This window comes from Liolophura sinensis, chromosome 2 (assembly GCF_032854445.1).
Source record: "Liolophura sinensis isolate JHLJ2023 chromosome 2, CUHK_Ljap_v2, whole genome shotgun sequence".
Taxonomy (NCBI): domain Eukaryota; kingdom Metazoa; phylum Mollusca; class Polyplacophora; order Chitonida; family Chitonidae; genus Liolophura; species Liolophura sinensis.
The window spans coordinates 17,083,244-17,110,733 of NC_088296.1; the positions used below are offsets into that span (position 1 = coordinate 17,083,244).

At 39.3% G+C, this 27,490-nt stretch overlaps 2 protein-coding genes across 2 annotated transcripts; one reads left to right on the forward strand and one right to left on the reverse strand.

Annotated features, from left to right (window-relative positions):
• Nucleotides 1-410: 410 nt before the first annotated feature.
• Nucleotides 411-14,011, reverse strand: LOC135463200 (dynactin subunit 6-like). Its single transcript, XM_064740514.1, has 8 exons — nt 13,935-14,011; nt 13,251-13,315; nt 11,875-11,980; nt 7,813-7,889; nt 6,220-6,267; nt 4,523-4,665; nt 1,694-1,780; nt 411-939 (listed from the first exon to the last, which is right to left on the reverse strand). The coding sequence occupies exons 1-7, from the start codon at nt 13,979-13,981 to the stop codon at nt 1,694-1,696; spliced, it is 573 nt and encodes a 190-aa protein (XP_064596584.1). The 5' UTR covers nt 13,982-14,011; the 3' UTR covers nt 411-939.
• Nucleotides 9,261-27,469, forward strand: LOC135463199 (ornithine decarboxylase antizyme 1-like). The gene is given in 6 exon segments (XM_064740513.1): nt 9,261-9,394; nt 14,195-14,339; nt 18,438-18,492; nt 18,494-18,750; nt 19,320-19,405; nt 21,715-27,469. Coding segments are annotated over 5 exon segments (627 nt in total). The 5' UTR covers nt 9,261-9,394; nt 14,195-14,241; the 3' UTR covers nt 21,846-27,469.
• The last annotated feature ends 21 nt before the right edge of the window (nt 27,470-27,490 follow it).

The window sequence follows — 27,490 nt, forward strand, 5'->3', positions numbered from 1 at the left end:
GTACTTCACTATGTCACTGACACCCTGTAGTTCACTACGTCACTGACACCCTGTACTTCACTATGTCACTGACACCCTGTAGTTCACTACGTCACTGACACCCTGTAGTTCACTACGTCACTAATACCCTGTAGTTCACTACAGACGACCGTAGTATCAGTTGTTATTAAACTATTTTACTGAGTTGGAAAACTTCTAAAAAATAAATGAAACAATTTTTGGACAGTTTTTGGTGGTCCTTCATCTGAAACATACTTCATTTTAGAGTTTTCCTTGCCTTTAAACAAGAAAAAAAAACAAAACAGACAACCAAATGGTCACACTGCAAACACTTCATGATCTTCATATAAACCGATTCAGTGACAAGAACTTGTATAGTGCAAATGAAAAGCCAGGACAACTGTAAAACCTGTTATGCATAGCATATTTAATGCAACTGTATGCCAGGTAAATCAAAAGAGAACAAATCGCAATTGACAAGTGAATAGAGCTATACTGAAACATTCATGAAACTCGCACAGAGATTTCTCTCTGTATAATATGTATGATGTAGGTCTACGTGTACACAGCAGCTTCTGAAGTGATATGAAATTTTGACTTATATCTAAGATCGTTTGGTATTTTGACTTAAATCCAAGATTGTTTTGTGGTCTTGAGACCTGACATGGCATCTTACATGACGATTAACTTCCCAACAGAACAAAAAAAAAAAAAAAATCACACTGCCAACACCACAGATTTTCAGCATTTTCTTGGGTTAAGTATTTGTCTACATATCATGCCATGAAAAGCTGGTCCTCTCTAGTTACATAGCAGCCTATACTGTACATAATGAAACACCGTTGTCTACAATCAGGTTGTTGAAGATCAGTACATCTTCAAACATGAAATGATAAATATACATAATAAATAAGAATCTTCCATCCTCTGCACAGGACACTGGAAAAAGAGAGAAATGGAAGCTATTACAGCCTGGAGATCATCCAATTACAGTAAATAACTCATGGCATTTGTCAGCAATCACCCCCTGGCTGCACAAACTGCAGTACAGAAGAATCATTTATTGATCTATTTGATCGGTGTTTAACGCCGTACTCAAGAATATTTCTATTATACGATGACGGCCAGCATTATGGCGGGAGGCTCACCTCCAACACACTCAGGAGCATTGCTCCCATCTGAAAATGTGCATTAGGCAAGAATACCCAGTCTTGATTAGTAAGTGAATGAGTGCCTGGGGTTTAACGTCGTACTTACCAATTTGACGACAAAGGAATCCTTAGGGTGTACGTAATGTACCTCCTTGTCGCAGGACGGAGTTTCACCCGTCTTTTATCTAGTGCTGCTAGACTGAGACTATCCTCTTCATGCTGAACACCAAGCGTGGAAGTCACAACTTCCTCTTTATATATATATAAAGTCTTAGGTGTGACTCGATCAAGGATTGATCCTGGATCTACCACTCCCGAAGCGGACGCTCTACCAACCGTGCTATCCGGGCCGGTTGTCTTGATTGGGGTTAGACAAACTAGAGTGTACAGTATATAGTGAGTATGTCCAAAACTCAATGTACTGATCAGCTGATCACTGGAATTTCATAAGATAATGAGACTGACCTATATCAGAGGTAATGATAACAAGCTATCAAACTTATTTGCTGTATTTCTCCGACATTGTTAGAAAGCAGACTCACCTATTTGGCTCCCAGTTTCTGAGACTTCATCAAATAATGGTAGTTAGGGATAATTTTTGTCAGGAAATCCAACTGGAGTGTCTGAGGCTGAAAGGCAAAGCAAACAACTGAAAATACAAGACACTGGTTTGCCTTTTGGCTGCCATTATCAGTGGTTGGTGGGAGCAGCTTGTGTGGTTATCTGGGCTTGCCTTCAAAATCACTGGTACACAAGAGATGCAGGTTTTAAACCAGTAGGGGAGTATGAAGATTCCTCTGCTCTCAGTGCCTCTGGGGCCATGATGACAACAAGCAGTCCATGAGTGACCGTTTGCACAATCTAAAATTCGAATCTAAAATTGAAGACTTCTAGCCTTCCACCATTACGGTATGTGGGAAAGTTTGTCAGTATCTTGCCAAAGGTCGGCAGTTTTCCCTACATGATCTGGTTTCCTCCACCCATAACACTGATCACCATCATAAAAGCAAAAAAACAAAAGCATCAATCAAATGAATAAATACATGTACATAAATAAATACATTAAAAAAATTAAATGCATGTCAATCAATAAGGTTTTTGAGAAATACTTTATCACGTGTGAGCCTAGCTGAATTTTGGTTGAACCAGTTGATTTGAACAAGTACTGGTTTATTTATTTATTTATTTATTTATTTGATTGGTGTTTAATGCCGTACTCAAGAATATTTCACTTATACGACAGCAGCCAGCATTATGGTGGGAGGAAACCGGGCACAGCCCGGGGGAAATCCACGATCATCCGCAGGCTGCTAACAGACCTTCCCACTTACAACCAGAGAGGAAGCCAGCATGAGCTGGACTTGAAATCACAGCTTCCACAGAACAAGCACTGACCTGACTGGCCTTAATTTGTCTACACCTGATTCAGTTACCTGTTGACCAACAAGTTACCTATACAAAATAATCATAAAACAGTCAAAATATGGCTTCTAATTTGATGACAGTGATAGAGGTATAATCCCTGTGCATAATTTCTAGTCCCAAATGATCAAACCAAAAGATGCTAGGCATTTAAATGAAAGTAAATGATACAGATGTTTGATCATGTACCCCTTTGTTTACCTCAAGGATCATCTGGTATTGAGTAAAATCAATGAGCCTCAAAGGATGCTAATCCTTTTCACCAGGAACCTTTTGAAGTTAATTCCAATCTCTGATTTACTAGTTACCAAACAAAAACAGTGAAATCTGCACCCAAGGACCCATCCAAGGGACACTACTCTAAATATGAGTAAATACTTCTTGGTCAATTTGAATTACCTCCCTTCATTGAGATTTCAACACAAGCTTTAATATTTCTGGAACGCACAATGTTTAAAATTCGACATTTTCTGCAATATATATGTAAATACACATTTCACCAGCACCTAAATGCTGGAATGATTACAGAATGACTAGAGAAAACCACCAGCCTTTAGCAAGTGCAATGTAGACAACTGTTCATCCACAGACGTATGCAAGCCAGATGTCCACCACTGTCATCCCTTCGCCAACTCGTGACGTGTCTTAGAAATTGACAGATAAGGATCCTTACCCCTAGACTACTTCCACCCCCGCCTCCCAACCAACAACATTTCAGAGAAAATGTAGCAGGTTAAATATTTCAACTATGTATATATCAGTACTTCAGATTTTAGCCTACATGGTCATTTGGTAATATTATTATTTTGGAGCTAAATCTGACAGTTGAAAACTGCTTTACGTGTGAATATATCGATAAATTTTATTGAATTTCCCGAAAATAATAGGCTCAGGTGCCCTGTTTATCCTTACAGCTAAAACTTTCACCTCCGTATCATTCTCAATAAATAGAAATATTTTATAATACATGCTGTATTAACTCAGTTTAGTCCAATGTTTAGTTCCATTTTCATCATTTTCTGATACTTTACTTAAAACGTTTAATATCACTGAACTCGTGCTGTATCTACCCTTCAGCAGACTGACAATCTACTACAAGAATAAAGTGAATTGCCACAAAACTAAATCAGGGGAGGTCACTCTAAATACTATTTAGAAATTCTTAGTAGTTCTGAATTATCCCCCTTGCTTCGCAAATATCTTATTAAACAGCGTGAAAAGCTATTTGCAAATAGGGTCGTCAGTATTTTTGTCCAAAAGAGGATTTGAAAATATTTTTGTATGGTGGATATTTGGGACCGCCTCTTGGTATATAACATCTTCACATAATAATGTTTTAAATCAGGGTGTAATGAAAGTAGGCCTATAATGAATTTATTTCAATGTAAATTTGTTGTTTATATCCAAACACATGCACTTGATCTGAATTATGGTAAAGGTAAACATCATGATTATGAATATGGTTTAAATGCATGCTGAACATATTTGTTAGCTGAAAAGGCGAAATTCTAGCACAAATATATTTTACTGAACATGTGTCAGATCCTCATCTACAATACTATTACACAAAACCTATTAGTATATATACCAAGAGGACGTTCCAAGTACCCGCCATAATCAAATTATTTTCAAGTGGTTGTTTTTGCATTATGGAAAAATCAAAACAAAAAATATCTAAGACCATACATAACTAACTTTTCCAACTTTTTCATCTTTAGGTTTTCTCCACCTTTGAAGGAGAAGAAACTTTAAATATCAAACAAATACCATTGAAAAGCGTATGAATTTCCTTGCATGTGCATCCCATAAAAAAAAATTCTAATATGCTGCTAGTTTAGCTAGTCAGCTCCCGGTTTTTAGTGCAAACCATCCTCCAAACCATTGCGCTGAGCATCAAGACAGAGGTGTTCGATTTTAGACTGTTAGGCAGGCCTGACACAGAAACTTACTGGTGGCTTATCTTGCTGTATGCGTCTCTCGCAGTCTGAACTGAAGATGACTGTGTTCTCCTGTAAGACTTCGTTACTGGCCACTGAGCACATTGCCCCGATAATACAGCCATTGGTTAGCTCTGTCTGACGTCCCACTCGGGCTGTGTGGAGAAAAACATATATATGTACAAGACCATCCATGAGAAGTCAGATCCCACTTCTGCAATACACCCATTTTAATACTGCATCTTATTTTATATATTTGATTGGTGTTTTACGCCATACTCAAGAAGATTTGACTCATACGAGCAATGGTCAGAATTATGGTGGGTGGAAATGGGGGCCTGAGGGAAACCCACGACCATTTGCAGATTGCTGACAGACCTCCCGGCTTACGACTAGAGAAGTCAGCATGAACTGAACTTGAACCCGCAGCGCGCAGATTGGTGAAAGGTGCCTAGGTCACCATTTCAGCCACTGAGTCTTTTATCTATAATATTATACATCAAATGTTTTCATATTGCCTAGGAGAGGCATGCAGTATTCACTGAAGGTCTAAAACGTGAAAACATTCGATAACTAATTATTTCATTAACTGAATGTGTTATGTTATGATCCAAGTATTGCTGTAAGAATTTGATCTCTCTTTTTGTGGGCAACTGTCCTGTACTGAACTGAACTGTGCAGCACTATACTGAACTGCACTGTCCTGTACTGTACTGTACTGAACTGTGCAGCACTATAATGAACTGAACTGTACTGTATTGAACTGCACTGTACTGTACTGAACTGTACTGTACTGAACTGTGCAGCACTATACTGAATTGCAATGCACTGTACTGTATTGAACTGTGCTGTACTGTACTGAACTGTACTGTACTGGACTGTGCAGCACTATAATGAACTGTACTGTACTGTATTGAACTGCACTGTACTAAACTGTGCCATACTGTGTTGAACTGTACTGTACTTTATTGAACTGTGCTGCACTGAATTGCACTGTATTGAGCTGTGAAGTACTGTACTGAACTGCACTGTATTGAACTGCACTGTACTGCAATGAACTGAACTGTACTGCAATGAACTGCACTCTACTGCAATGTACTGCATTGAACTGCATTGTACCGTATTAGACTGCACTGTACTGTATTGAACAATAAAATGTACAGTTTGCAAGTCAAAACTACATCATTTACCCTAATTCTTCAACCTACACAACCACCTCTTCAACCAGTATTTTGAAACATTCTGACAGAGCTATGAGGATCAGAGAAATACAATTTAATTAGCACAGTTTAATGAAGCTTGCATCTTCAATGACACAAACAAATAATTTTTGGCATCATTTTCATAATAACTGTATGCATAACTTCCGTTCAAAAAAGTGCTTTAGTGGTTGAAAAAGCTGAAGATCTACAGTAGTTTTTCAACTTCAAAATGACCCACAAGCCTCTCACCAATGCGGTCGCTGTGAGTTCAAGTCTCAGCTCATGCTGGCTTCCTCTCCGGCCGTATGTGGGAAGGTCTGGCAGCAACTGGCGGATGGTCGTGGGTTTTCCCCGGGCTGTGGCCAGTTTCCTCCCACCATAATGCTGGCCGCCGTTGTATAAGTGAAATATTCTTGAGTATGGCGTAAAACACTGATCAAATAAATAAATAAATCAACTTCAAAAATATTAATGATCCAAAACCTTAAATTAAAGTTTCCTACTTACCTTTGGCCTCTATGACGTTGTGCTCACCAATTTTTAACGCTTCGCTATCTGATTTTAAGTTAAGTTCATGTATCGCTATCTGATTTTAAGTTAAGTTCATGTATCGCTATCTGATTTTAAGTTAAGTTCATGTATCCAAAATGCGAAACATACAAACGAGAATCGAGATGTTTGAGATACCATTCGCCAACGTTTCCAAAAAAAGGAAAAAGAAAACTATTACGAAAACCTTAAAAGAAATGAAAGACCGTCATGTTGCTTAGACTGACTTCATACAGCTTGATTCATGGGACATTCAAGGTGCGCACTGATCACATTACTGGCACATCTAGTTTATATGGAGCAATGTAGCAAGGTTTTGGAATCTATATGGTGTTCATGGAAATGTGTTAAACTTAACCGTGCACAAGTTTAGATAATGGAGAAGATGTGCACCAAGTTTCCTGGAAATAAGATCTAAACTTTAGGAAGAGTTGCACAGACAAAATATGAATACACGGAAAAGCACTATTACACAAAGTCTAAACAGGGGTAATTATAAAAAGTAATTATGAAAATAATTACCTGATTTCCATAAAACTTAAGCATGCAGAAGTTCAGATGATTTGCAAAATGCATAGTATGTTTCGTTGAAATTGGCACAGTATTTGGTGAGAAGGCACAAGGACAAAAATCACTTAGATCTACAGACAACAGATGAGGTGATTCTAGTATACTGCTATACTATACTAACTTGGTTGGGGTGTGTGTTGGGGGGGGGGGGGGGTGGTAATAAAAAATGAGTTCAACTTCGAAATGAGTTAAGATTCCCGGCAATCAAGTGAGATAAAGTAAATTTATTTATTGATACGACTGGTGATAATGTAGTCAGTTTCGTGAGTGAGGGAAGCTGGAGTCTCTGGAGTCTCTGGAGTCCTCTAGAGTAAAGCACAATCGCATGATTTGCCCATGTTCCTACAAGTTCACTACTGTTCTGTCATTATATATTCTGACTATGATGTTTTATCTTAACCTGTGTTAAAAAACAACAGGACAAAACAGAAAATACCCTTGTGCCCAATAACTGGATGATATTACCATGCAGAAAGCATCTGGTATTGCGCAGTTTCAATAGTGTCTCTTCGGAGGGCCGATGTGCTACCACAAAAGTTAAGATCTGCACTAAATAATGTGGTATGAACCAGGGCCATATCTAGAAAAATGATAATTCTGACCCCAAATTTGACAGGTGACACTGTGACCAATGCATCTCAAAATTAAAATTTCACTTTTCATTGGTAAACTATCATATCTTCGTTCAGTTTACTTCTTAGTTCTAAAACATCTGGATTATTTTTCGGGAAATGCAAGTGTTTTCCAGAACTGAAATGCCTCTAGATATTCCCATGTGAATGAATAGCAGCCGTATGGCACCGTGTGGTCTCAAAGTCCATACTAGGGCTGCGTGGTACTTGAAAATTCACTTGAACTGTGTGGTATCAACATTAAACTGTTACACAGTACTGAGCAGGGAATGGAAAAACAATCATAATCACACCCTGATTGTTAGCTTTTCTGGAAAAGGGAAACATCACTGGACACTAGAAAGGATACGGCTTCCAACTTCAAAGACATTATGGTTGCCAATGATCATGACAGTTTGGGTAGATTTTTCCACTCCCTCTGGGAATCTGAAACAATAAGATGAAGAGAATATTGTGGGCCAACATGTTGATTGATTGGTTGCATGATTGATTGATTGATCATAACAGTTTGGATGGATTTTTCCACTCCCTCTAGGTACCTGAAACAATAAGATGAACAGGGTATTGTAAGCCAACATGCTGACTGATTGATTGCATCACTGATTGATTGATTGCTAATAACAGTTTGGGTGGATTTTTCTGCTCCTCAGTTAGGGAGCCTGAAACCTGAACATTGACAGGATATTGTAAGACAATGTGTTCATTGATTAATTGATTACATGATTGATTGATGGATTGATTGATTGTGATAGTTTGGGTGTGTTTGTCTGAGCCAACCTGATACAACATGACAACCATAGTATCACCTCAAAATTCCTCAGAGTTACCCTTATACTCTACTATGCTCGGATAAAGCTGTGACTGGCTGGTTGAGTGATTGAATGATGAGAATTACTGTAATTCTTCAACCTTTTCACACATTTGCAAAGTGTTCACTTACACATATTCTGAAGGCATTATTCTGTGTAGTCTGATAAAATTATACTTTTGGTGAAGCCCTGAAATAAGTCCATCCAACCAATGTTGTTTTGCCTCCAAAAACAAATCAAAAATGTGCACAAATTGCACTGGAAGTGGCTCTTTTATATATCAAAATGTTAGGGGATTGGGGTAGTTGGATTTTACTCATCCTTCTTGGGCCCTGAAATACAAATACTAAACTAGAGCTCAATGGCTGAAAAATGAGTCTATAGTTCTTCTTTTCACTTTATTTTTTCGGAACTAATGACCAGATGTCTTTCAATACAATTCTTAGGTTTCAACCCACAAAGGGCCCATGAGTTATTCTGTCTGTAATGGATACACCCGACAAGAGATTATTAATTCTTTAACCCTACAACAGTTAAAAAAAAAAAAAAAATGTGTAAGCAAGAACACAAATGGGCTGATCATATATGAACATGAGCACAGAGAAAGACTAAATGTTTGAGCATAGCCTTAAATAAAAATGCTGACTATTTAAAGAGGCTCTGTGAACAAAAAAAGTAAATTTAGTCAATTGGTCTTCGTCCACGATTTTTTTTTCATAGCGGCTCACCGGTTTCTACCTCTGATTGACTGGGTGCAACACTTTCGTCAAGGGAGATAACCCCAAGGGAAGGTTCGGAAGAGAAACTCAAATAAGAAAAACAACAACTTCTTAATATTTAATACTTTGACAATTTTGATATCAGAGTACTAAACCTTAAGTTGTAAAAAAGAAACGTGAACCATGATATTATAGATAATGGTCCTCCACATGATAACTTAGCTTCAAACTAAAAGAAAAAACATCCGAGTCTGCCATCTTGAAACTTGATTCTGAAACACGCATTGCTCTGGTCCGTAAAGGAAGGCAGGGACTACAGATTTTCTCGGTTTTTAAGACACCTGCCAGCATGGCAACTCATCTAAGTGTATGCCAGTTAAAGTACAGAAGTGTCAGTGAAAACGTAAGAAGTGCACGTCATCTCCAGTTTGAGCGCTATCCGCCATCTTGAACAAGTCTGTTTTACTTTCGAACTGTGAGTTTGTCAAGACTACATGTACGGTCACACTCTCAAACTGATCTAAAATATCTGATGTGTGTTTTTGATCGCAACGTGGCAATATTTTTAAAGTAGTGATTCACGAGTGAGCTCATACGAGATTGAAATCAATCACTACGACGGCTAAAACTAGCTCATTCTTCATCTTCCATAACAAGTTAAAAGATGGACAAATATCTTTTGTTTATTCCGCAGAAGGTTTTCCTCGTTGTAGGAGTCATTTGCGAGTGAAAAATTATCTGCCGCTAAGTGAGTTAGAAAACCAAACTGACACTCTGACGCAGGCACGCCATGCAACAACGACAACGTGGTATTACAATATGAATTTCATCTACAGAAGTGGTAAAAAAAAAAAAAAAAACATGATACAGTTATATTTTGACCATATGACTGTGGAGAATTTGTAGTTTGTACGAAACGATGTTGGGAAAGCACCCACATAGCAAACGCATGAAGGAAAAAATGATTCGTTTGAAAGATTTTCTCACAGAAATAGAAATCCTGTAATAATTTCCCATTTTCGCCATTAGGCCTACACTTTATTCAAATTTTTGACTTACCAGACACAGTGTACCTTTTCTTTTCTGACTCTGTGACTACAAAATGCCTTCATGAAATTCCTTCCACTCTGTTAATTTATGCTTAACAATACAGGATTTGAACCAACACCCAGATGAATTCTGATAGGCCTGTCAAATTTTATTTGTGAACTTGAATAAAAGTTAAGGCAAAATGTATATGAATAACTTATATTTATATCAATAAACATATTGATACCACTATTTTTCTTCAGTTTGGACAGTAATGTTTTGGTGTTCACTATACTTGTGTGAAAAAACATCATGGGTGTTTAATAGGCAGCAACAGCAAAGCAGATTATTGTAGGATTAATCTGGGATTAAGACAGATGTCTGTCTTAATCCCAGGCTTAAATAGAATATTCAGAAGTGTCATGCTGGAACCTGGAATTAGCTTCCAGCAGTGACACTTTGCCAAAACTGAAGAACAATAGGCATGGTGTGTTTGAGTAAGTAAATCATACTCACAAGCGTCAAATATACACTGTATGGTTTTGAAAATTGTAAACAGTAAGAAAAAATTAATCTCTCAAAACTGGCTGCTGGGGCTAAATTCACTTTCTGTGTACATCACTCTTCTGTTCAACTCCCCTGGTGGCAATTTGGTCAGCAACTGAGCAAGTCTGTATAGACAATCAATGATGTGGGCTAATCTTGAAAGCTTCGTGAGTACACCATGTATTTGTACCATTTTGATGACTACCTAAGCACATGAGCAAGGTAAGCCTAAACATAGTTAGGAGCTGTTAAATACATGCACTGTTAAATGTTAAATACATGTAGGTTACTCTACAAGATACTTAAGCCTTTTTGTTACCACATGCAATCAAGGTACAGACTCGTATGTTACATTTACCGTCAAAATACATGTAGCACGAGCGCATTTCATAACATTTCAAAAAATAAAATTGTAAAGATCATAAATGAAAGCGCACAACTTCAAACATAATTACAGTTTTTATTCAATGTATAATCACTACACATAAATCCCACAGAAACAATGAAGAAAACACCGTTCTTTTATCTAGTGCTGCTTCACTGAGACACCTTACCGAAGGCAAGTAAGCCGCCCCGCCCGAGCCATTATCCTGATATGGGTCAACCAGTTACTACACTATCCCCTTCATGCTGAACACCAAGCGAGGAAGTTACAACTTCCTATTTTAATGTCTTAGGTGAGACTGGACCCAGGATTGACCCTGGATCTACCGCTTCACAGCAACTTTGAACAAATATCCGTGTAAACTTGTTCCACTGACATCCACAGTGTGAAGATTTCCATAACAACTATACCGGTTTCTAAGAAAAAAAAAGCTTGAGACTGAAGCATTGTTCTGGTCACAGGCTTCTCCTGCAATCCAAACCTTGAGAATGACAGGGATATCAAAAATCTGCAAATAGTATACTTTGTTTATTTTATTGGGGTTTAACATTATTTCACTGATATCACGACAGTGTTTCCTTGTAGCAGACCGAACCCAACGGAAACTTTTCTATAGTGCTGCCTCACTGGAATGCCATGTTGAAGACACCAGACATGATTCAGTCACATTTTACGGACACTGGGTCAACCACTACTAGGCCTATTTGTCTTTTGCTGTGTGCAAAGCGATGTAGTTCCAAGATTATCAATCTCAAAGTCTTAGGCATGACTCGATTCCGGACAGAATCCTGGATCTGCCAATTACAAAGGCAGACGCTCTATCCTCTAGGTCACATCTGTCAGTTGCAAGTGGTCACGTAGAACAGCTGAAATTGTTGGCTAAAGTTGCTTGCAACATACATTATTCAGTTTGAACTTCTCACCTGTTGATAATGACAGCCTGCTCCTCTATGAGATTGCTTTCCCCGATGATGATTGGTCCAGCTTCAGCGATGATCTGAGCTTTTGGGTGAACAATACTTCTGGCACCTAAGCAACACAAAACACAACAGTTCATTTTCTGGCCTCTCTCCATCATTGGAAATCTCATTCCCTTTTGTTTACTTACTTCTTCGATGTGAGCTTCATGCCACACTTAGAAATTTTTCACTACAATCAATTTACTTATTAATTTTATTGGTGTTTTACACCATACTCAAAACCTTACGACGACCAGCATTATGATGGTAGGAAACCTATGACCATCCGCAGGTTGCATTAATTTATACACTTGCTCCATTACACCACAGGGGCTGTACAAGTGTTTCACTGTCGCAGCATTCCATTAAAATACGTTTGCTACATTACATCATTGGGGCTTTACAAGTGTTTTATTGTCGCAGCATTCCATTAATTTATACACTTGCTACATTACATCATTGGGGCTGTACAAGTGTTTTATTGTCGCAGCATTCCATTAATTTATACACTTGCTACATTACATCATTGGGGCTGTACAAGTGTTTTATTGTCGCAGCATTCCATTAATTTATACACTTGCTACATTACATCATTGGGGCTGTACAAGTGTTTTATTGTCGCAGCATTCCATTAATTTATACACTTGCTACATTACATCACTGGGGCTGTACAAGTGTTTTACTGTCGCAGCATTCCATTAATTTATGCACTTGCTACATTACATCATTGGGGTTGTACAAGTGTTTCACTGTCGCAGCATTTCATTAATTTATACACTTGCTACATTACATCATTGGGGCTGTACAAGTGTTTTACTGTCGCAGTATTCCATTAATTTATACACCTGCTACATTACATCATTGGGGCAGTACAAGTGTTTTACTGTCGCAGTATTCCATTAATTTATACACTTGCTACATTACATCATTGGGGCTGTACAAGTGTTTTACTGTCGCAGCATTCCATTAATTTATACACTTGCTACATCATTGGGGCTGTACAAGCGTTTCACTGTCGCAGTATTCCATTAATTTATACACTTGCTACATTACACCATTGGGGTTGTAGAAGTGGTTCACACAAGTCCTAGAAAATATATATAGCACTATGTCTGTCAGATAAAAATCCATGGATTATTTTCACACATCTGTTTTAAAACTACAAAACCGGTATCGTCAATCAGTCCTCCTATTTATTTGGAATTTGTAAAGTTGGGGTTGATACCATGCGACAGAGGGATGCCAATTCATAGAAGAATTTGGTTTTCAAGCAAGAAAGGCAGCAGCCTTGTCTTTACAACAGCCTCAATATTTGACTTGCTTATCAGCATTCTGCTTACCTATTGTCACATCGCCAACTATTTCTGCTTCTGAGCATACAAGTGTTCCTGGGCCAACTTTGAGGCTGAAAAACACACAATGTTTAATTCATAAAATATTTAATTAGTTACATAACTGCCACGAAGAGTTATACTCATCTACACATTGTAAAGCAAACCGTTATCCTGAGTTGATCCAATGATCACTGAGCTATCATAGTTTGTGTGTGCACCATTGTCGCAAATTGTACCTGGGTAAAACCTGGAAGATGATATGCTGTAACTTTCATTTACCTTCCCTTCATGCAGCAACATTATTAAGAAAGTCCACTCCCTAATCAATGGTTTTCCCACTTCGCTGATGTGACTCAACAGGAACAGATATCCCCAACGCGTTCACCTGAATAAGTTACCATGTTGTCGTCTTCACAGCTGAAATTCCACGTGACAGTAGATACGTAACACCGATGTTACGATGAGCGTTGGAATTTTTGCTGCATAGCAATAACTCTGAAGTGGTATATCATCACCGTTTTGATAAGTGTGACTTCCTACGAACAGTGTCACCTTACATGAGTTTGAATAAGAAACCTTGAAACCATCATTAAACTGGGACACACAACTCCTGTATAAGATGCACGCATCTTGACAGCAGCCAACAGAGCAACATTCAGACTAAACCAACCCTAGCATTACTCAACAAACCTTGATGTATACTTTTGTGGTGAACCTTTATGCGCCACAGCAGCCATTTTGGACGAGCTCTACTGGTCACATGACCTGATACGAACTTCCAGAATAAGCCTTTTTCTCTTTAAAAAAATATTTAATTAGATACATTCCACAGTTATTGAAGAACTATTCCTTGGTACGTTAGTTTTAATCTTCAGAAAAAAATTCAGACTTTGTACGATGACGTCATTTTGTTGATCCATAAATAAATGACAACTTCCTGTGCCTTGCAGACGGAGAAAAACTTTGAAGCGAGCTTCAAGCTCGACTGAAGTACGGGATGTTAAAAGCCTCTGAGGCCATCGTAAAAGCCGAGAACTTTGGCCCGAAAACGGAAGAAAAAGAAGAAAACATGCCTTCATTACAAAGCACCGACATGTAAGTGTGATGAGGTGTTCAGAGATGCGTTTTTCTGTCTGTAAAATTCCGCGACGTGTCCGTATTTTTCCTGCCACCATAGTCGCCATTTTGAAACCCAGGATGTAGGGTAAATCCAGCTGAAGTAAACATCACGACTTTTGTTTAACTGCTCAAGTTTGTGAGGTAATGTTATCACTAATGTAGCGTAACACTCAATTCACTGTGGAAGGAATCAGTAATGATTTGTACTGTCTACTGTTTACTGTTTAAGTGTGAAATCGGTGGTGGTGGTAAAAAAAAAAAATACTAAATATGCTGTTTTGCACACATCCCATAAGTGGATTTTTGCTATCTGGATCGTTTCTTAAAGAGTTATTGCTGTGGCGCAATTCAGACTTGGAGTGATACTTGATAATTTGGGCCCCTTGTGTCAAAATCACATTGGGGTTGTTTCGTACAACCACCTTATGTGTCCTTACCCCATATACAGCGAGGCAGCCTGTGATGCTTGTGTGGACTTAGCGTTTCTGACAACTGGTCTTTAACCCGAGGATTAATCCGTTCTTTCAGTCTAGCACTTCAACAAATTAGTCAGAACGCCCTCTACATGTTTGTAAACGAATTAGTCAGAACGCCCTCTACATGTTTGTAAACTGATTTCATGTAAATATGATTGTTGTATAGAGCACTGAATACGGGGATCTGTTGTGGACATGATATTTCTGACAAAGATCACACATTTAGGCCTACTGATGTTTGTCGTGTACTTCCTAAAATACCTAGACTTACAGGAATGGGTACATGTGCACGGCGCTTACTGACTGACCAGTGTTGCTGTTGTAGGCCATCAACTGCACACTCGTTGGACCCGACATTTAGGTAAAGGTTGTTAAAGTAGAGGGCGTTTTGACTTGATCCCACTTCAACATAAAGCCTTGCCCTGTCTTTTTCAAACAAATGACTGGAATCAAGCACCCGAAAGATTAGAAGTTGTGAAGACTACATTCATCCATGACTTGTTTGTCAGTGAGCCCCTTCTCCGATGTTCATTCTGAATTGGCGTCACTCTACCACTTGACAGCAACGTAAACTTAACATTTCACATGATAGGTGAAGAAGATGGCGTTGTGGCCCAACTACTCTTGTATGATCACATGCGCCCTTCCCACTAATGGGATAGTGGCAGAAGTCTGAAAGTGGGATGTATTACGTCATTTCAGTGATCGTCGTCATATGACTGAAAAATTGTTGCGTACGACGTTAAACCCCAAGCACTCACTCATTTCAGTGACGCTGGAGATTCCACCACAGCATCATCAGTGCAACGTCGCAGTGGGTAGACCAAATATGTCACAGAACGCAACATGTCTTGCGTCGCGCAAGTCCTAATTCACACTAGCGCCGCCTTTTATGAGTAAAATTCTGCTGGTTGGAGCAACACGTGTTCAAATCTTTCAGGCTATTATTCCGTATTAAGGATTGTGTTAAACCGATGAATGCACTGGCTAACTCTTCTTCCACCAGTGTGGTGTGCATACTGCTATGTCCCGGGGAAAATTTTTGTCACTAATTTACCAGACATATTCATAGTTTTGAAGTGATGTTATAGTTGCTCATTAGCACACTCTTTAATCACGTGACTAGAGTACTGAATTTAACCCAGACAATGTTGGGCTTGAATAAGATTTTAGCATGAATAAAAGAAAATGTAGCTTATAGGTTAGAAAATCTTTGCTGGAAAAGTAATCTGAACGTGCCTAACCTTCAGATTTGATGTGTCTTTGTCCTGTAGTTCTTTTCATTTCGCCATTCACCTCTGCGTTATTTATCACCTCTGCATTATTTATCACCTCCTGGTCCCTGCGAGGAACCCAGATGCTCAAAGCTATGAACAAAGAAGATTTACGGTGCAAAATTTGTGATTTGATTGGTCTAGAGAATGATCATGTGGGTGATTCTGCTGTGTTAGTGTGCAAACATTTTTTTTTGTTCAACGGACCTCTGTAAGAGTAAACTGTTTGTAAAGTATGCTGTTTGGACGCAATGGAATAAGTAAATCTAATGTGGAGGAAAATGGCAAAAATTCCTGAACTGTTTCCGTGCATTTCACCAATTCGCAGGATTCCATTTCATTTTATATTCAAATTGGAAATCACGCTGTTGTGGTTTGTAGACAGGGTGTAAGCAATTCTATTATGCAAAATATTCTGCTGGGTTAATTTTCCTCCATTCACTTTCTTTACACTGTAAATGGATTTTCAGTTCTCCATGGAACTTCCAAATTAGGTGAATAGGGAACTGGAAATGCTATGTATAGGGCGTATCAAAAGATTATTAGACACGTTCTGTAGCAAAATGCTACCGACTCAGCGGATTGAATGGTCTTGATTTTCTTTGTTCCGCAGTGTAAAATGTGTCAAGATTGAAGCAGTTTTTTATCGAGATTTCACATATTATGTCACATCTGAGGGCTGGTCTGTAAAACTGAAAGGGTTGCCGGATAGTCTGGATTTGAGTGGTATCAGCCATAATATAATGATCCAGTTGACTGTTACCTAGAATCTACTGCTTTGGGTGTTCATTAAGGCCATAGATTAAAAACTCTCAGCACATTTGAAGCCATTCAAGAATGTTGTATGAAAAACGGCTTTATCGTAAGTTTAATTTCTTGACCTTTAGTGTAGATAGAGTTGAAAATTAGAGAAGAAAATTGTGATTGCTCTACCCTAAACGCTTGTTTGTTTCACATCACCATCACTGGCAAGGCAAGCGGGAGAGATCACCCATTTTCCTGTCAAAAATGGCTTCTGAGGCCAGAGTTTGCGGTTGTATGAGAAATCACTTGAGATTCAACCAAATCAGGACTCAGTTTCTTGAAATTTTCCTTGCTTGAATCCATATGCCATACTTGCAGTGTTACGGTCCAGTGTGTAATAACTGTGACCAAAACGTCTCCAATTCTTTTTTTAATTTTTTGGTGTCTTTTTTTTTCCTGTGTCGCTTCTTAATTAGGCCTTTAGACTTGCCTCATGTCAAAATGCTTTTCTTGAAGATGGCCACCCTTGCTTCAAAGCCCTGTGAGCTTCATCACTGTGGTGTATATGTAGTTCACTCTTGACATTGATTTTTGACTATAGGAAATACATTGGAAGTGTATCGTCAGTGATTCTGGGTTAATGCGTTTTTCTGGAATCAATACTGCCAGACCATTTAGTGCCTTTCATTTATATCTAAAGGTTTTCAAATGATGTGAGTAATAATTGATGGTTGGCTCTTCATGGTTTAGGATGTTTCCATTCCTGTACAGTATATTGCACAATCACTATACATTATCCGGATATAGGTGTGTACATTATCTGATAACCTGCTGAATACTAAGCCTTGATTGGTGGAGAAATCTTCAGTCATATTGATAACCTGCTCTGTACTCCTTACAGTGTAGGGCGTATGGTTAGTGTGCTCCTGAAATTCCATTTTGTTTTTCTCCCAGACAGCTTACTGCTGAATTTTTGTTTTAGCTTATGTTGTACCCTGAGCATCTGCGTACTATAACGGGGAACGTAATTTTAAAATGTGAGGGGTGATATCTTAATACTGCAGGTATCGAGGATTGGGTTTGAATACATGTAGAGCACTATAACACGAGGGGGGATAATTCATCATAAATTGGGTATGTACATACAATTACCGTAAATTTCTAAATTCTTGACTTAGTGTATTGTTTATGAGAATCAAAGTTAAACAAAATTTTATGGGTGGTATCTCATAAGGTACAGCATGTATTGACCTGAAGTTTTACATGCATATGACACAGTGCGGATGTTCTATTGGTGATGCTCTGGATGCATGTTAAATTACCAAATTCACTATTTTAATACTTTATGTATTGAGCTGAAGTTTTGCATTCATGTGTCTCCTACAGGCGAGCTGTTTTTTTGTTTTTGTTTTTTTTTAAGGTCTCCTCGTGACAGGAATCATTAATTTCATGATGGGTTAACGACCTAATATTCTTGTGACTGCTGTATTTTGGTACATGTGTACTCAGTGCCCTATTCAGTACATGTCTAACATTGTAATTTGAGTAATTGCTAAGGCGTGCTGTTATTTTTATTTCAGTGTACCCAACAAGCGATATTGCATATCGCTGGGTCCCCGGCCTCAGTGGTGTTCCTGATGTGCCCCACGCCGTCTTCGTGTCCAATGTGGCAGAGGGCAACGGCGTGGGGGTTTTAAAAGCGCCCCCTGTCAACGCCAAAGTCGTGTTCCGGGAAGGTCCGGACCACTTGGCGCCGGTACAAGTTGCCTCGAACTTGTGCTTCAACGTTCACCTGACTGACAACCTGAACGTCACATGGGAGACCGTGTACGTGGATGGCCGACTCTACGTAGAGATTCCAAACGGTATCCTCCCGGAAGGCTCCAAGGAAAGGTGAGGAGCAGAGCGTAATTTTCCGTGCCTTTTATCGCTCTGAGAAAGGTCCTGTATCATTCTCGCAAGGTCACTAAGTGGAGGCTCTTGCAAACTAAAACCACTAAAAGATGTTATTTTATGCTTGCTGCCATTAGTGTCATTGAGACTACAAACTCCTTTGCAAGACATGTCCAGTATAGCAAATACAATAAAATCACACCTCTTGGCCAGGACAGTTTGCAAGAGTCAGGGCTGCCCTGCCTTGTCCAAACCAGCTAAGATTCGTAAGATTCAGTTCATGATGGGATAAAGAAAAATTACGTTTGAGACAGTGCATCTGTCTGTCTGTTATCTTTTTTATTTTTTTGGTACATGTTGTTTGGAAAATGTACCTACCCCTATTACACCCTTGTTGAATCAGTTATCTGAGATCCTGCACAGGGACCGGAGTATAGCTGCTTTGTCGCTTCTTGCCCAGTGTCTTCAGCTGAAGCAGAAAAAGATCTTTCTGCTGATTTAGATGTACTTTGAAGAATGAAAATGGGAAAAGTAAGATTTGTTCTAAGATCTTTGTTTCATTTTGACAGCTTTGTTACTCTGTTGGAGTATGCTGAGGAAAAGCTTAAGTGCAGTCATGTGATCGTTTGCTTCAAGAAGAACCGAAGTGATCGTGGTAAGTACACGTATGGGGGGTTTTGTCCCGTTGTACCAAGAAAGTGACAAGTTAACAAACTTGCAAAGCATGCTTGATTAATATCGCATTTAAGTGCTTGATAAACATCGGTTAGCTAGTTTTTCTATTAGGTGGGTGAATCCACTGTGTGAGTCCCATCCTTAACGCCATGACCTGAATTAGATACTGTTGATGGAATCTCTTTAATGTGTATCAACCACTCTGGTTTATACAGTAATACCAGTGCTTGTACATGTATCTCTGCAAGGAATTGGAAAGAAGAAACCTGTTTTGATGGATTAAAGAAATGTCGCATACCTGTGTGAGAATAATTTAGACATATAATTGAATTGTTAACTGGTTCAGATCCTTAAGCCTTTTAGCTTGTGGCCTAAATATCCTATGACAAACGGATGCTCAAAGTTATCTCCCCTTACACATCAACTCTTGTGCTTTGAGAAGTTAAGAATACATCTTCAGATTGGAGTAATTTGTTTACTTCTTGCTTTGCTGCTGCTGTTCAGTTTTTTTTTTTTTAATTTTACCTGCTTTATTTTAGGAGCATGGCTTTAAATAATTCCTCAATCTTTTCACATGTAAATGCAGCAATCCTCATTCAGCTGTGACCTAGATATGAATTTTGCTTGTCTAGAGGAAGTGCTATTGCTTTCTTTCGAACAGAAAAAAAGGAATTATATTACGCAGAGAATTTCCGGGTGCTATTTATAAAATGTGTATCAATTTGTTATAATTTGCCTGACCAAATGAAATGTGCATTATAAAGCTTGAGATTCATAACAATTACATCAATAATCCCATGTTATCAACGGCAGAAATTTCATTTATAGCATGAGAAAAGGTTGAAGAATTATGTTTCGTTGCACTTTGCCTACAAAAGTTTGTTTCTAAGGTAAAATGATGTATACATGCATTGGTGTTTACTTATTTGATACAATTAACGTAACTTTTTGAGCAGTAAAAAGTATGTGATGATATTTCATGGGAGCCGGACATTTGCTGCCTTTTAATTGCCACTTCGAGTTGACAGCCTTGAAAATGGAGGATAAGAAAGCTCTCTGGAGCTTCGAAGGATAGCTTTTGTTTGTAAATGCTGAAAGATGGATGCCTGATGGAGTAATTAAGATCGAAACTTTGGAAAAAAAGTTTTAAGGGAAGAACGAAGTTGGAGCCCAATATTTGTGTGAACAATGGAGAAGGTTTGGATGACGTTTCTGGTTTCTTTCTGTCAGCGTGTGTATTTCTCAGATTGGATTCTGTTCTTGGTCTAGTGGGTATATATTGTGCTGTGACTTTGTTCTCCAATATTGGCGCTCTACCAATAGGAAGTCCTTACAGCCCAGTATGAACCCATATGGGACCTTGGCAAAATCCAATTACCCCTGTAAATGCCGTGCTTCCTTGTTTCCTCAACCTTTTCTCATGCGCTCAGCTAAGATTTTTGTTTAAAGAAAGTGGCATGACATACATAATATGTGCGAGATATTACCATTCAGTAAGCAGTAGAAAAGAACAATCCCATGGATAGATTAGAGGCAATTTTTTTTGCAGAATTGTTTGCACATCTAAGTTATTGCATGTGAAAAGGTTGGGGAAATGAGGATAAGATCATTTTGCCTTCCTAACTATGTCTTCTACATTCCCACTGCACATCCATTTATCATTATTGGTTCCTCTTGATGAATGCATACTCCATTAAACCCAAGCTGCATACCTTCTGCGTGTAAATGTTGAAATTATTGGACACCATTTTAACATTAACAACCCTCTCCTTTCACTCTTATGATACACATGGTGTTGGCTCTTGTTCTCTTTTCCATCCTGTGAGTGGGGATGTCTTCAATATTATCATTTAGAAGTTTTGTATTGTTTTATGTTTGGAAAAATGAAATATTTGTCATGTATGTGTGAGTCACAAGAGTTAAATTTCATGAAATGACACCATACTTGACAGTTTCGAAACAGGTGTGAAGGCAGGCTGCTCAGTGTTATTTAAAAGGTGTGTGTGGCACTTGTTGGACTCGCTTAATGCTTCACCCATTGCTAAGTTACTGATTTGGCAAAATTCTAGTGGTCTAAATAGGTATTTTAATGCTGGTTTTCTATGGTGGTGTTCTACTTGCAGGATGTAGGTTTCAAGACCAAAACCAATATTTTGACATTCTTGCTGTTTGAAAACATGCTCTTGTTGGGGTGGAATTTGAGGAAATGTACCATATTTCAAACTGTTTGTTACCTGTGAGACCCATTGTTGACCTTTGTTTTTTTTTTTCTCTGATTTGCTTCCACAGCGTCACTGGTCCGGACTTTCATGTTCCTTGGTTTAGTTGTGGTACCTCCTGGAGATGCGCTGGTCCCTCAGATTGGAGACGTCATGTTCATGTCTTATGCCATAGACCTGGACTCCGACACAGAAGGTTAGGACTGCGGAACAGGAGATGAACGCCTAGGAAAGACCACCATCAAACCAATGCAACAGGATTTTGGCCCTTGATTAAACAAAAACAATGTGAGAAAAAATAATGGAAAAAAAAAAACTTTTTTTTTTTTTTTTTGGGGTGATTGAGGTTTTTCACATCAGCTGGTGCACTTTATCCTGAACAAAGGTTTTACTTATGTATTGTACACTGATCAACAGACTTCTATGTAACATGTATAGCTTATTTTATGGAGTTCTTCTACATTACTAGAGTTTTGTTCTGCAGCCATGTTGCAGAAATGTTTATTTGAGATTTTATCTTTGTTGCCAGGATTAGGCTATCAGCATTGTTTAAGCATTTACACAAATTGTGATCAACATCAGAATATTTTTGTAATTATTATTATTATTTTTTTTTTGTATCCTTCTAAATGTAGCACTACTCCTTAAAATTTTTTTTTTTTTCATCAAGTATGTTTCTGGTATCCTGTTTGTTAGTACAGACCTTGCAGGTAGTGTAGTGTCTCTTGGGGAACTTGCAAAGACCGGAGCCCATTGATTTTTATATTTTGTCTGCAGGACAGGGTGAAGTTGTCAGGAGGTATGGGATTTAGAGAGGTCTGGTAGAAGACCCGGGGAAGATGCATACTGCTAACAGTAGTTCAGCAAAGTAATGGGGCAGTGAGTTGCCCAAGTGGGATGCTGTTCATTTTCAATGTTGTCAGCACAAAAAGGTGTGAAAATGAGAAGGGTTCACAGTTTACAGAAATCATGATACCCTAAATGGGGTAACAGAAAGGTTCAGAGATCATTTGGGGACCTTGAGAATCCTAGAGAAGCCCAAAGTGAGGGGTCTGGAGCGGATGCCTCTGCCCTACATGGGTGCCATCCAGGGATGAGTTTGGAGCTCAAGGCGGTTGGAGTCTTGGTGTGGATCCATGAAACTCGGGGTGGTTTTGTGAGGAGAATCCATTGACCCCATTGGATGGGCTAATTGGAGAATTCAGTAGGTCACAGCGTATCTGTTACAGTGAGAACTTTAAATTTGGACAGTTGCCTAGCATGAAGCTAGTTGTGTGTGTCCTTGCACAGAGAGACAAAAGATGAACGCAGATGTTTTAGATCAAAATATCCAGGTTGAAAAACATTTCTTGACTACGATTTTATTGGAACAGCCCAAATGAATTGAATGGATGGCATGCTTAAATTTTGTGGGTGGAGTCGAGCTTATCCTATATACAAAAAACTGTTCACCTTTGGAAAGGTTTCAATGATTGTTGAGGACTTTGTGAATGTGAGCAGTTTGTCTGTAGTAGCTTGGGTTGCTGAGGTAGTAACCTAACGGAAAAGCTTTTGGCCCACAAAAAAGTATCTCAGTCTAGTGTTCACCCCTTGATAGCAGTGGGGTGAGGTGGCAATGTGTGGGGTTGGGGGAACTCCACACAAAAACACAAGCCTTGTTTTGGGGAGTCCAGTAGAGAAAGTCTGTTAGGTGGAAAAAGATGCTCAGTATTAAGATCCTAAAACCTTAAAGGGTTGAGAAAGGTTCAGAGATCATTTGGGGACCTTAAGGAGAATTCTAGGGAAGCTCTAAGTGAGGGGTATGGGGCGGATGCCTCTGCCCTACATGGGTGCCATCCAGGGAAGAGTTTGGGAACATGGAGCACAAGGCGGTTGGAGCCTTGGTGTGGATCCATGAAACTCGGATGGTTTGCGGAGAGGATCCATTGACCCCATTGGAAGGGCTAAGTGAAGAATTCAGTAGGCCATGGAAGATCTGTTATAGTGAGAACCTTAAAGTTGGACAGGATCATTCGTGTAGCGTTAAGCTGGCTGTTGCTATCCTTTGGCTTCTGGCAAAGATCTAAATGGCCATATTGCGTAATGTTTGTGAAACGCATAACGTATCAAGAACAGACATTGGCTTATGTGTATAGAAAATTCCTTTGATAGTAATACAGTGGGGGTGCTGAAAAGTTGTGGGTGTTGCACGACCGATCCTCTATACAGAAGATTATACATATTTGCAGGGTGTGTGAACTGCTATTTTACAAGGTCTTGCCGACTGATATAACGGATCAGTAGAGCTGGTCTGTTATCGGTTTTGATATATGCCTCTGCAAATGTGTCTTGTTTGTCTGTAGCATGGATTCCTTCCTTGGCAATCTGTGATGGACAAAGTTGTTTAACCCACATGAGGTAGCGCCCAGTACACGGTTACCCCGATAGGTGGGGGTATTTTTGAGGGTGGGGGGTCCCCAGAAACCTACATGCTGATCAAAGTTGCCTTTTTACAGCTCAAGGCAGAAATGCTGCACTCATAAGTAACAGTGGAATGCAGTATAAAGAAATCGTGAAACCCATGATGGGTTTGGAGATCAATTATTAAAGAGAATCCTAGGGATGTGAGGGATGTGAAGAGAATGCCGCTGCCCAACATGGGTGCCATCCAGAGAGGAGTTTGGAACATGGAGTACAAGGCGGTTTGAGTCTTTGTGTGAATCCATGAAACTCAAGGGTGGTTTTCCGAAGAGGATCCATTGGAACTGACTGGCATCGTAATTGCGGTTTCACAAAAAGGCTGAACCTCGCCCTATTTGGTATAAGGCACTTAACCAGTTATTTGGGAATAATCTTGCAATGTCAAAGCCAAGTTGTGTATTTTAGGCTGAAAAGGGTTGATTCGTTAATAAGTAATCATGATCGGACTTGATTAAATCCTGATGTGATATATTTTCTATATGCTCGAAAACTAAGGGATTTCTGGTAACTGAAATAGCCATCATTTGTACATGAAGGTTGTTCACATTTGTTGTTTGAGATTTCAATGGTCCTGGGATTAATATATTTTCGATCTTCTCCATGTTCGAAGTAGACTGCATATCAATTCTGATATATCCAAACTCCACAACTAGGGTCACAACTACCTTCAAAGCAGTGAAGAATTTTTCCCTGAACCAGTTCATGGGTAGTTGCGGCCCTCTGCATCAGATTTGTGTTCAGGTGGCTTCAAGTAGCATGGGTTATCTCCCTATCATTTTATCCATTAAACAAATGTGAATTGCCTGTCTGTAGAAGGAATTGTAACCTTTATGATTGGCTCTGTACCAGTCTCGCTTGACTGGCAATATTTACTCTGAGCCTTCGCAGATGGTCATTGTTGTTGAAGATGTCATAGATCCATTACGGGCCCAACATTGTGGGATTCCCCTTTTACCTACTGCTCGGTCTGGCATGCACATCACAACTGTATACATGTGCATGCATATCATCAGGGTTTGTATGTTGTTGAACACTACTTTGTCAATATTTTCGTTGCTGTGGTTCACTTTTCTGACGGGTGTTGCCGGTAAACAACGAGCAGCAAAAACGAATGTGTGCTGTTACACTTACGTCTACTGCCTGTGAAATAGTCGCTTGTACATAGCCTTGTTAATCTGTTGCCGCTATTCTTTCGGTCCGCGTAGCTATGTTACTCGGTGAAATGAATCCAACGTGAAACGGAAATTACGCTGTTTAAATTGGGTATGCCACCGTGGCCTGCGACAGAGCAATGGCGAAGTGGCAAAGCCTGCGTGACATGCTTAAATTTACAGATTTCGTGATAGTGAATTACGCTCTGACAACAGAGCTTTACTGGTATAACAAATGTTTTATTTATGAAACTAATCTGGGCGGGAAAAAATTAGTTCAACTTCCACCACATTGAATTGAATCAGATTATCGTTGAAGTCATGGAGGTAAAGTATCGATTCGCAGTCTGATAGGCTTTTTGTGAAAGGACAAAAGTATGAAAGAGTTGAATAAATGGAAACGCCAAAAGCCTTTTCACTGTTAGTGTCGCCTGATGCGGAAACATTTCCAGTGGACCTTTTTAACTTTGGTCCCAAGCAGTGGTGCTCAGTCGTCATTAGAGAAGTGGAAGATGTCCTCACCAAAATTCCGGGCGTGTGGAGGCTTTGATCAGTCGTTGTTTTGGAGAAAATTCTGGCGTGCAGCTAGGGTCGCCGTCACACCTGGTCCCTGAAGGTGTGGTCAAGGTGGCCAGTGTACATGAGGGCGGGCCGGCAGTGCCCTCCCGCCTCTGCCTGTAGGTGGCTGTACGCCAGCTCTCTTGTAATGTCCTCGGATCGGGGGAGAGGCCCAACGACTGTGACGGCACTCGCACCCCGGGACAGTCTCCTGATTTCCTCAGAGACTGTTTCTTTTCACCTCTTAAGTCGCGTCGTACACGGTATAGGTCGTTATTTGTATTCGCGAGAACCCATCACTGTTGGGTGTAGTCTTTCTATCAAGGGTTTTTCTTGGCATATCCTGCGTCCTGTGCGTGGGCAAAGGCACCAGAGGCTGCGGGATGAGTGTCGCACCAGAGATGTGACGCATCAGTGAGCTGCGTGGTGCCAACGGGCCAAGAGCCTTGGGGCGCCACCTAGCTGAAAATATATCGTCTGCTACCCTGGTGCAGTTGTGGCATGCAGATTTCGACGTGATAGTGCAAACGTCAAGTAGAACCCGCGCGCAATTATTTCGCGTTTGAATTATCTCCCTTTGTGAAGAGCTCTCGTTTACTGTAGGCGGACTAGGCAACAGGCACCAGATATATAAGGAGAGAAAAGCGTCATCTGGATCGCTGAAAAAGTGGTTTTAGATTGAAGTATGTACAAAAAAAAAAAAAATACGACTGACAAAGCTATGTACGTAAATTACTATTAACGGCAGATGTAAAGACTAGGCTGATGCTTTTGTTAGTCAATGAGCCCCTTCTCAGATGCTCATTGTGTAAACCTGGTATTTCAAAGAATTGATGTCTCCGTAACGCGTGAAGTAACCTGAGCTTAAAGTCTCTCGTATTAGGGACGTTTGACGATCAAATTTCACGGTCGATGTTGTGCACCAGCTGATGGTAGAAATGTGTTAATTTGGTTATTTTTATTGTGAGTTTGCCCTCTACACATTGGACAGCCGCACTGGCAAACCAAATACATATTAAACCAATGAAAATGTAAAAAAAAAAAATAGCAAAAAAGAAAGGAAAAAAAAAAAGTCGCTGCTTTGTACTGAAGGCATGGTTTTCCAACCTCCTTGTCTGTGAAGCAGACATTTCTCTGTGTAGTTACTTGTGTACTTGTAATTTGTTAGAACAATTATGATTATTCACCTTTTTCTGTTTGAACTTTACTTTTGATCTAAACATTGGTACTATTCATTCCGATTTACCGTTCCAACTTGAATATTCGTCTGTTACGTCTTAAATTTGGTTCAGGGGTTTCCTGATTGTTTTTGAATCAAAATAGTTTAGCATTATTATTTTTTTTTTCATATTTTGGAAGTTTTTAGACCTAATATTTCCAGTCCACTGTGTTTACTGTTCTACAGGTTAATAGAACAGTATCTTGAACAATATCTTGCAGTTCATTAGTGGAAGCTTTACTGACCTGCTATTTTTGTTAGACCAGTGATCTCTCCCTCATTTGACTATTTGTAACTGAATAGCCTTTTTTGTCTACCAATAATGTTTTGTTCAGTCTTCACATTTAGTTGAACTTTCCTTCGATGTAACCTCAATTTAATGTAATTCCTTCGTAAGCACTTTAGCTCTGTCTGAAATAAAATCTGGAAAAAGCGTATCCATTGTTTCCAAAGAATTT